This window comes from Acyrthosiphon pisum, chromosome A1, assembly GCF_005508785.2.
Source record: "Acyrthosiphon pisum isolate AL4f chromosome A1, pea_aphid_22Mar2018_4r6ur, whole genome shotgun sequence".
Taxonomy (NCBI): Eukaryota; Metazoa; Arthropoda; class Insecta; order Hemiptera; family Aphididae; genus Acyrthosiphon; species Acyrthosiphon pisum.
Window position 1 is genome coordinate 54,556,273 of NC_042494.1, and position 11,964 is coordinate 54,568,236.

Consider the following 11,964-nt stretch of genomic DNA (forward strand, 5'->3'; position numbering starts at 1 on the left):
AAAATATTACATATTGTTTGTGATGTAAGTTTTAAGAATTGAGGCTAACCGAGAAAAGAAACAATCAATATTAGGTGCAATTTAGTTTAGCTAGTAGTTATTAGTAGTTAATCAATATTCCAAAATATATAACATGGTCACACGGGATATAAGCTAAAAATAAAATGGATGTTCATAACTTTAGATTCTTGTTAAATTTGATAAGTACCTATTATTTATTTATTAAAGGGTATGAACGAAAGCAGTTATAAACTTAAATGTATAGATTTTCCATATTTTTATGAAAATTTGTTATTTTCTTCTATTATATCATGTATTATAATATATATTATAATATACTGAGTAATTTACCAAGCATGCTAATTATTGCTCATTCTCATTTTTCCTTTACCTCATAATGAATTTATTTAAATTCTGGTTTTTTAAAGATTAAGGACTACTATCCTTAATATAAACATTTTAACAACTGATAAACTTCTAGTTCAAATTATAAATTAGATAGATCAACATTTTCAGAAAAATGATCCACTAAATAATTTACAGTAAACAGTGGGGTTCTAACAAGAAAAATTTGTAACACCACAAGACACTTTTGAGTAGTACCTAAAAATCTCAAGAATTTGAAAATATAATATTTAAGATAATATTATTAATATATTTAAAAATTCAGAAGATCGGAATTTTAATAAATTCATCATTAAATGAAAATATTGGGGTGAGCATGCTTGGGGAATCACCGTGTTTATTATTATTATATCATAGGTGGCGTGTATATTTATAAATTATAAATTGTATCCCCCATAGTTGAATCGTTATATATCATCTAACACAAAAAACCTGATAGGTACAGGGACGCCATGAGCCGTGGCAATAAAGATAGGTAATTAATAAATGCACCTACTTTTAATATAATACTTAAAATAATACTCTCGGCGACCATTAATAACCGATAGACAGCATTTCAATCTTCACACTGGCACACTCAATTAACGTTTTTGCCCTTGAACATTGATGATTCCTATAAAAAAAAAATTAACGATATCCGATTTATGCCTAAATATTTTCAATATAATGTCTGGATTGACTGAGCCTTAGAGCATATGCACGTATATAAATACTATATTCGGATATACATTTTCTACTCATATACATACATTAAGTACTAAACATGTTTTTCTCGTATAAGCACACAACGTCAACATTTGCTTAGATTCATTTTTGTGCTTCTCATTTAATACTTATTTAAATAATAGTAATAATAATAATCATGCTTCATTCATTTGATATATTATGTAAGATTCTATTTATGTTTACTACGTTAGTAGGTCACACGAAATGCAATCCGCCGTTGAATACCGTAAGTATTATCTATACCTTCATACATAATATACCGAATTTAGCACATACATGTAGATATCTAAGGTACCTATACTTAACATAACAATTGAAAGTGTATTCGATTTTGTTGGTAATCCATTTTTTTTGTGTACAAAACGCTTGTACAATGTTATTTGATTTTAATCGATGAATATAATATTATTAGGAAGAATCGGTAACCCAATTGGGCTATCCGCTGGAAAAATACAAGCTCCAAACTCTGGATAAGTTTACACTAGGCTTGGAACGGATACCTTACGGCAAACACGGCGACCGGACCATTGGCAAGCCTATTTTGTTGATGCACGGTTTGTTCCTGAGTTCCTTCGTATTCTCGAATACGAATAAATCGTTGAGTAAGTCATAATGATTTATATTATATAAATATAGGGTGAGAGTTTTTTCAGGGTTTTACGATACATGATACTAGTATAGTATTGTATTATTATAATAATTAATAAAAAAAATGTAATTAATTTAATAAATTACGAATCGAAAATTCACAAAGTCCTACCCCGAAAAATATATAAGTAAGTAGTACTGAATATAAAAATGCATCATTTTAATGGAAAACCGATAAGGCCGATAAAATAATATAAAAGTATTCGACGTTTATTAATAGGAAAAATATTAAATAATATTCTAAACGTCGTCGTCGCTTATATCAGCTATTACACCAAATATCACTTTTTTAAATTTTTCTGAATAATTCAATAATAGAGAATTTTATTGATTTGAACTGAACTAAAACACGCTAAACTTGAAAAATACATGATAACTTTATTTTTCAATGTATACAATTGTTCTTGTGCAGATGGTTTTACTATTAAATAAACAACTTCAAAGTACCTATATCATATTATGTATTATTTTTTTGGACACGTTACATTATTTCCCATCAACATTTGTCTCATAGAAATAATTGAAAATTAAAAAGTTACTGACATTGAAAACAGCCCTATAAAACTATACATTGATGTTTAAAAAATTCCTAAATTCATTAGTATTTCGACCTGCGCGGCTGCACGAACACCAGCATATTATAATTTGTAAATATTATATAATCGTTTATTAAAATTCAAAATGTTAAACAGTTATCAGTCAACGTTATTAAAATGTATAATTGTATTGCTTATATACTATTAAGGCTTCCGTAAAATTAGAATATTATTAATCATTAGTTATGTGTTGTCAATTATTAGTAACCTGCAGCACTAATTACGATTTTTTAAATAGTAACTAGTAATCAGTGGGTGACCTGTTTATTATAGGTAGGTACATACATAACACACGCGTGACCATTCTTTTAAATAACACTTTATACATACCTAGGTATTCCAAATATTGTAATTATTATTAATTATTTCAATGCCATCACGTACAAAACTTATGCTAATAACTTGATAATAATAATTACTATACGTTAATAATTTGTCTACGAAATGTACTCAAAAACAGGCTATTCGCTATCTGAGGCTGGATACGACGTATGGTTGTTCAATGCCAGAGGAACAGGGTTGTCCAGAACATACAGTATTTACTCAAAGGCGGGAACGGCACCGAGAATGAACAAGATGTCATGGGACTTTAGGTATATGATCTTAAGATTGTTTAGATACAAATTTGGTGAAATTTGTAATCAATAAAATTCAGAGGTTTTCCAGATAAATTATGATGGTTAAATTATATTACATATTTGTATCTTATATTCTTATCTGGATAAACTGTTAAAAGTTAGTAAGTTAGCAGTTATTTTATCCGTTTTATTAGAAAAACAAGTGTCACTACTCACAATATCTAGATAAAATTGAATTTTTTGAATAAATATTTTTTTAATGATTCATTGCGTACGCCCGATACCTTTAAATTCAAAGCCATAACAATATGAATTAAAAGTCAAGTAGCACCAATATATCAATATATACATTTTTAAATTTGAGTTCACGAAAATGCGTTTAAAGAATTAACTAAACTGATAATTTATTTTAACCCCGACTAAATAATTTTACTTCCAATATTTTTTTTATCAGTACATTTAAAAAATTATGTTTGCGCATAACAATGTTCCCAATAACACATTGTGGATTTTTCTTTCATACGCATACTTGAACGATTTAATACTGGAATTAAACGTCCGATGGAAAATCGTCACCAGTGGTCCAGTTATGGTCATCAATGATGATTTTGCCTTACTGTAATTTCGCTATTTAAATTTTAAGTAAAATAGGCATGCGCAATCACTTGAATATTTACTAACATATCGTGACGTACCTCACCCAACTACCGCTTACTTTTGTTCAACACGGGATATATTCTATATATTATTGTTTCTAGTTTCCACGAAATGGGCGTCTATGACTTCCCGGCCGTCGTTGACTTTGTCCTGAATAAAACAGGACGCGCCAAATTAGATGTTGTGGGCTACTCGTTGGGTGCCACCATTGCACTTGTCGGACTATCAGAGAAGCCCTCGTACAACAGCAAGATCGACAAACTAGTGTTGATGGCGCCAACGACCAGAATGATATCGTACGGATTTCCGGTCTCTGCGTTTTACCGCGGTTCCTTGTTGTTTAAAGTAACTACACAATTATTACAATAGCATATTAATATTATTATCTAAGCAACTTCAATGCAAATCATCAATCTGTATCCTCGCCGATTTATTTTTAAACTATTCCACGTGGAAATGTAGTAGGTAGGTATCTTCTAATTATACCATAAAAATAGTCTAATTAAATGTATACATTATAAGTGAATAATATAATATTATGTATTGTACTACGTACCAGCGCATTGATAACAGGAAACAATAACGTCTAGGGTTTAGAGGGAGAGTTTGAACTTACAAAATAGCCATCGGTTGTGCCTTGGTCGGATGACTTTCCTGTGTTACGTAAAATAATCACAATAAATCATTGCCTTTAATCAGTTTGGCATTGGATTTTAAATACCTACATATTACTTCCATTCTTTCCTCTGATTTATGAAAGACTATAGATAATTATTACTCTACACTATTAGATGGCATTACTCGGCCGTGTATAAATGACTAAAATAATACCATAAAATTGAAGTCAACATAACAGTGGCGTATTTAGGAATTTTTCATGGGGAGGGTCATTTTCAGAACACAGAGCCGTGGAGAGCTTGTAAGTCCATGTAATTTTTTTTAGTTTTTAATCATCTAATATATAAAAATCTCGTGTCACGGTGTTAGTGTACGAACTCCTCTGTAACGGCTCGGCCGATTCGGATAAAAAATTTTTTGTACATTTAGTATATGTACAAGAATAGATCATAAAGTAATTTTCACCCTCCTAGCCCCACCCGGGAAGTCGCTCAAACGGGGATTTTGAGATTTGTTGTGACAATGTAAATAGTGTGCAAAATCACAATGTGATACTGGCATTGTAAATTTCTAAAAAAAAATATCACGATATTAATTGAAAATTTTAACAATTGAAGCCACGAACAATTTTTACCAAATCCTTCGTATCGTATGATAAAATTTGTTTTTCTTAATCATGTAAAAACAAAATTTAACATGTACGAGACCCCGTGGACTCCCCTCAACCCCGTAAAAACGCCACTGGTACATAATAACTCGTTAATTGTTAACTAATTAGATATGTACCTACATCGTTTTAATTATATGTATCTAAAACTATTATCGAATATGTTACTATGTACAAAAATCACACGAGGGCAGTTTAACAAATTTTAGCCCTTAGTAATTAGTAACTTCTGACTCAGAGGAAATACAAATGAATAATAATAATATTTATGATCAATGAGTTACATAAATAATTTATACATAAATTTATACATATATATTTTTTTAGTACACAATGAAGGAACAGAGCTTTTTCCCAGCTGCTCAAGATCCGGATGCTGCTCATCGTTATCTGAGATGGTTGTGTACATATAGAATTTTATATCCGTTTTGTTTACTATACATAGACACTGCACAAGGCTCCAGACTTAATTATAAAAGAGTAAGTTGTATAGAACTGAAAGGAAAAAAGGATGGTATCCGGTATAATATTCGTATTCAATGAATTGCGTACAATATGCTGTGTTGTTTAATTTTGATTATTCGAATTTATTAATAATAAAAAAAAAGTTATTCTAACTACGGTCTACGAACTGCTGAATATCAGAATATGAATACACCTAAACTGTAGGTACAAGAAACCATACTTTTTTTTACCCTGTTCCTGTAGTTAACAGCTCTTATTTATATAATATTTAAGAACTTTTTTCAGTGTTTATCGTAATATAATATAATTTCATCATAATAAACATGTTATTTGCACCTTATAGGATATGGTGATCAGTACTATAACAGATTTCCCACAACCAGTATCGAAAAAAATGTTATTTCATTGGGTTCAATTAATGTCATCAAGTAAGTTCAAACTTTATGAGATTAATATTATAATAATAACAAAAAAAAAAAAAAAATGTTTTTAATTTTAAATATTAAACTTCAACAAAATTTAGTTGTTAGTTTTGTTATTATTTATTGATTTCGTTTTGATCAAATAATTATACTAGGTAATTATTATTTGTTGTAATATACCTGTACAATGCATTTATGATACTTTGTTAAATTTTATAATTTTAGAAAGATTTTGTAAATATGACTATGGAACAAATGGAAATATGCAATATTACAACATGAAATCACCGCCAGATTATAATCTGTCCAAAGTTACTACTCCAGTTTATATTTTACATTCAAAAAATGATCATTTATCTGCAATAAAGGTATTTGTTTATTTTATTTGTTTAAAACATGATGCTATATTTGTATAACAAAACATTTTATTTAAAAATAGCGTAATTCTACTTGAACTCTTTAATTTTCACATACTGTAGATGTATTAAACAATTTGATTAACTAATCAGATAACTTTCAGCAATTTCATATTTTTCTATTATTTCTATAATTATTAAATTTTAATTTTTAATTTCTCTTACCCCTTTACTACTGAAATGTTAATTAAACATGACAAATCAATTTAAGTTAAGCGTAGGTATAAACTAAAAAAAAAGGAATAAATAAACATATTTTAAATCTATTGATATTTAAATATTGAAAGTTATTATAGCATACAATTTTAATAAATTATATTAGTGAATACAAAATATTGGATGTGGACCATTGAATAAACCATTGAATAAAACATTATATACAGTTGAGAGTATATTATTTACAAAATAGCCCTCGATAATTTCCTTATTTATGTGCTGCTGCGCAATGGTGGTAGAAATGTAATCATTTTCGCCATGATACCATTTTAAAATAATAATGCTCCATGGGACACTCAGTATAATATTATACTATAGAGGATAGACTTTTATAAGCTATAAAACTGTAATATGCAATTGCTAATTATAGACCAAAACGTCTTGAATATATTTTTAATTAAATACAAATCAATTTCAAAAAAGTTTTATAAATGCTTTTTAATTTTTATGTATTATAATTTATATAAGTAAACTATACGCTGAAGATAATTAATAAAGAAATTATTTTAGCAACCTACTTATAATATTAACTAAGCATATAGCTATTATAGAACTTTAAACCATTGCGGGGCGATACCAATTCAAAAAAAATATATAGGTAAATGCAATTTCTCCTCAAATTGACCAATTTTGCCTAACCCTTCCTCGTCAAATATAATATTATATAATATGATTTTGTTTATGACATTGGGTTCAAAAATAAAGACGATTATTATTACAATATGAAACTAGCTGAACCCGTGCACTTCGCGTTACCCATTAAGTGTACCAACTATATGTGACTCAAACTTTGTTCAATTCGTTATTTAGTATTCGGTGTATGGTTTCAAAATTAATCTTAACTTTTCCGTTGCCCGGAATAAAAATTCTGTTTCGCAGCAGTACGTTATCAGGTAGGCAATCTACCTGCGGTAGATCGCGGACCCCGTGCTGTATGTACGTTAGTGTATGATTTAACTCTAAAGTATCAAAGTTATACCAAGTTTATCGTATTCTACCTATGGTGGATTGATATAATCAATTAATACAAAATCCTAACCTAACCTAACAATACTAAAATCAGATGAATAAACGCAAACGCATACAAAAAAATTCATTCAAATCGGTCTAACCATTTAGGAGGAGTTCAGTCACAACACACGTACAGTAGAATTATTGCGTTTAGCAACACATTCTGCGATTCATTTTTATAGTATATGAAATCAACAAACTTGCCCGATTAACCAATAGCAACCAATATAATATAATGCACTGTTGCGCCACTGTTGTATTTTTGACATACAGATTTGAGATTTCCTACCTTTCCGGTAGATTTTCCTAAAATTGTACATCGTAAAAACCTTCTCCTGGCAGTTACGAACATCTTAAAAAAAATTTGAGCCAAATCAGACGAGCCGTTCTCGATTGATGAATTGTTATACATTTTTGCTCCATTTTTATATATTATATAGATAGATAATTAACATCAAAACTCAATGATATAATGGACAGTTTCATTATTGTTATTATTATCAACTATATTATTTGTAATTAACCATTTCATCGTTTGGCCAGTCTAATCATTTTAAATTTGTGCAAATATTTTTATAGGACGTTAATTGGTTGAGAAGTAAACTGCCTAATGTGAAAGACGTCTATTTCATCAACAGCATAAAGTTCGGGCATCTGAGTTTCGTGATGCATGACAACATCGATCGGCTAGTAAATAATAAAATAAAGAATGCATTGTCAACAAATGCATTCAATTAGAAATTAGAATATAATTTCGTAAAGTAGCATTAAAATTTTTTCTATAGAATTTGTTATTTACTATTGTTTATCTTGTTTCATTTTAAAACGATATTTTGTACACTGCACGAATAATAATGTAGGTACCTACCTATTGATAATTTATTGTATTTATTGTGTAACTCAAAAATGCCTTTTGCATATTTTTTATGAACAAGATACATGTAAAATATATAATAATGTATATTTTAATTAATATTTTATGTTGAGCAATTAAGTTAAAAATTACAATTGATCTGTAGGTACTTTTTCCGATTTACTGTGGTAAAATAATATTATATTAGTTCATGTAAATAAACTTATTTAGTACTTATAAAAATTCGATGAGTAGAAAGTATAATCTAACACGGTATATAAAATTGTTTGTATACATTACATGCGTCATTGGTAATCGATCGTACAAACGTTATTTATGTTCGATTATACTGATCATAAATTACTATTGCGTACAGTAAAATTATTTTTTAAATAAAACTTTTTTTTCAAAATTATTGTACTTATTGTGTATTTGTTTAATTTGTTGAGAACAGTCAATGTTTTATTTGATAAAAGTTATGATTTATTATTATAATTGCTTACATTTATTTTAACAATGCCAAATATTGCTCGATATTGTTATAATAACGTCGTATTATATAATATTGTAGAACAAAAAAGTAATGTATGCTAATTGAACTAACTTACCTTCATAAATAAACGCTACATATTCAAATATTATAATAGTGATATTTTACTTAGAATTCGAGTGTCTTTGAACTTTTACAATTCAACAAAGGCAAACTCAAAATTTTGACAAATTACATGCATTAAAATACAAAACTATAGAACAGGGGTGGCCAAACCGCGGCTCGCGTCATAGACTTTTGCGGCTCGCATCTTAACGTAACATTAGACGTAAATTAACGTAAATGTAAAAAAAAAACGGTCGTATAATAATATGACCTTTTTTTTTTTTACATCTTGGCTCTTCAATTTTTATTAATATATTTGGTGGCTCGCGAGTCTCTTCTCGCTGGCCACCCACCCCTGCTATAGAACATTTAACAATTAACATAATTTATTAGGTATTCGTACTGCAGTGTGATAACAGCCAAACAAAAATATCTAATAAACATAACATTGCATTCGAAAAAGGATTGACGATTATTTGTGAACGGTGATCGATTTAGGTACAGAGAATTGATTAAATAGTTGTTAAAACTTAAAACCATTGATTATAGAATTCTATAATCAATGCTAAAATATTTATAAGTACCTACATGTTTTGTTCGTCGTGTTCTGTAACTATACGTTGGTAACACGATCTGTAAGCCTACAACGACTGCGTAGGTATCTCGCACATCGTGCTAAATGTAAAATAAATCAATATATTATAGGTACGAACGCCGATCATACCCATTTAGAGGGGGAAAAAGTGGCTTCATCGAGGAGCTATAAAATGGATGAGAAATTTCACTTATGTATTTACCACCGGAAGGCTGTGCCTCCAACAGTGCCCCCCTATTTGGGATGCCATGGGAGGAGGTGTAACGCTATTCGCACATATTAAATTATATTCCTGCGTGGCAAAGATAGTAGTCACGAAGTAATCGCTTCGGTGCCGAATTTATCAATACTCTTTACTACTTTTTGATCCCGGAAATTGTTAATTTCCGTATAATGACGACGTGGACTGCTCGGGATATATAATGACCACGCAGGTACATGTAATATCCTGCGAAATAATTCAAAATATATTTCACCGACGTCTGACACCCGACAACGGCTGCAGTTACTTGACTTCAGAGTCTTAAAACATACTATTCTTGCACTATTTAATATTATAGTGTTTTCCGAATATTAAGACTGAAGTCTGAAAGTATAATATATGGTCACTGGTCACCCATATAGTTTTTGTGAAAACTCTAGTGCCTTCATAGGTGGCGTTTCTTGTGTATATAATTAAACATTTTATTTTATAACGAGCGTCACACAATTTTGCAATTTAGATGCAAATTACAACCGTGTTGCCATACGATTTTAATTCATGTGTAATATAGTAAACACCACGGAGATCTAAAAATCTAAAATCCTCAATAAGACAAGTCAATATCTTAGAATTAATGTTACATTATATCAGCGCTTCAGGGGTTCCGCGGAGGTCACTTCAGGATTCTGCAAAACTTAAGTGCTTCAGAAAATCACTTTAAAAAATCTAACTAAAGATTATTAGCAGCTAGTTGGGAAAAATGTTTGTATTATAGAAAAAAGAATGTTTGTATATTAAATATCAATGTTATGGTTTTTATGGTATAGTGTGTACCTATAGATACAGTGATAGAGTGAACTTCTGAGAAACGACCATCGTACCATACAGTACGTGTTTGGACACCGTAGAAGCCACACGTGTATTTATTTATCGCGCTCCGCATTTATAGCTCCCGATAGCAGTACAGTGTTACATAACAGTTGAACCGCCGCATCAATTCTTATCGGTAATGTATATTTCGTAGTACGCTATTATATCCTACTATCGATAAAATTAGGCAACAATACAACGATGGGCGACAAACCGCCTTCAAAAACCACACATACCTTTTTAAGACGCTCGACATCAAACGTAGTGCCGAAAACATCCATAAACAAACCTATTTTAAATCCACTTAAAACCAGTAAACAAGTCAATCAAAAATCAAAAATGACACCAACCCAACAGCCCTCAATCACCAACAACACTAACCTCACAAACGAAAATTGCACCCAAAAAACTTTCGCTGAAACCACAGCAAATCTTTTCCCAAAAAAAATCAAGCCATTATTTTCAACACAATTGACGGTATCCCACAAATCGAATACATTAAAGCGATTAGTCTGATTACTAATCCTTCAAACATTAAATTCGCCTCACGAATTTCAAACAACCGGTTCTGTATCTACTTCGCTAATTCCAATATAGTTAATGACATTATTAATCGCTGCCAGACAATCACTGTCGATAACAACAACATTGAACTTCGTAGATTAGAAAATCAAGCGAAACGCATTATTATTTCAAACGTATCGCCTATTATTCCACACACGTATATTACCGACGCATTAAACCTTATCGGCATAAATACACTTACGCCAATCACAAAAGCTGGCTTCTCTACAGATGAATTATCCCACATCATAGGTTTTAGAAGGCAAACCCACATCAAATTTGAGGACACATCAAAATTACCCGGATCATTAGTAATTCACTTTGAAAATATCGACTACTGTATTTTCCTTACAGACGACACACTCCCATGCTACCTATGTAAACGCACCGGACATACATCAGCTCACTGCAAACACTCACATTGAAACCCAACAGACACAAGCACAAATAAACTCCTTAATAACTCAGCTTTCAGACTTTATATTAGATGCCGCAAAGAAAACTATTGGGAAAACAAACACAATACAAAAAAGAAAAACAGTACCATGGTGGAACGAAAAATGCAAAGATGCAATAAGAAAATACAAAAAATGCCTCAACAAATTTAAAAAAAACCAGATCACCTTCTGATCACATAAAACTTAAAGAATCTCGAGCAGCATCTAGATACATTACCAAAAAATACAAAACTGAATCCTGGCAACAATACACTAATTCAATAAAATACAACTCCTGTTCTTCAGAAATATGGAAAAAAATTAAAGCAATTAAAGGAATAACACACCAACCCCTTCCACCCTTTTTGAAACATAATGATACTCTACTCTCATCTCCTTCAGCCATAAGCGATGCATTCGCAC

At 30.2% G+C, this 11,964-nt stretch overlaps 1 protein-coding gene across 1 annotated transcript; it reads left to right on the forward strand.

The window, feature by feature from the left end:
* Positions 1–1,099: 1,099 nt before the first annotated feature.
* Positions 1,100–8,694, forward strand: LOC100573061 (gastric triacylglycerol lipase). Its single transcript, XM_003240259.4, has 8 exons — positions 1,100–1,357; positions 1,544–1,733; positions 2,836–2,968; positions 3,712–3,955; positions 5,223–5,375; positions 5,704–5,788; positions 6,008–6,150; positions 8,005–8,694. Exons 1-8 carry the CDS (start codon positions 1,268–1,270, stop codon positions 8,161–8,163), a joined length of 1,197 nt encoding a protein of 398 aa, XP_003240307.1. The 5' UTR covers positions 1,100–1,267; the 3' UTR covers positions 8,164–8,694.
* The last annotated feature ends 3,270 nt before the right edge of the window (positions 8,695–11,964 follow it).

Bases quoted from the DNA above. Each gene is read 5' to 3' on its own strand.
- LOC100573061 (XM_003240259.4), top strand. From the start codon at position 1,268: ATGCTTCATTCATTTGATATATTATGTAAGATTCTATTTATGTTTACT. The intron at 5,376-5,703 runs GTAAGTTGTATA...TGCACCTTATAG, and splicing joins CCAGACTTAATTATAAAAGA to GATATGGTGATCAGTACTAT. The intron at 5,789-6,007 runs GTAAGTTCAAAC...TTATAATTTTAG, and splicing joins GGTTCAATTAATGTCATCAA to AAAGATTTTGTAAATATGAC.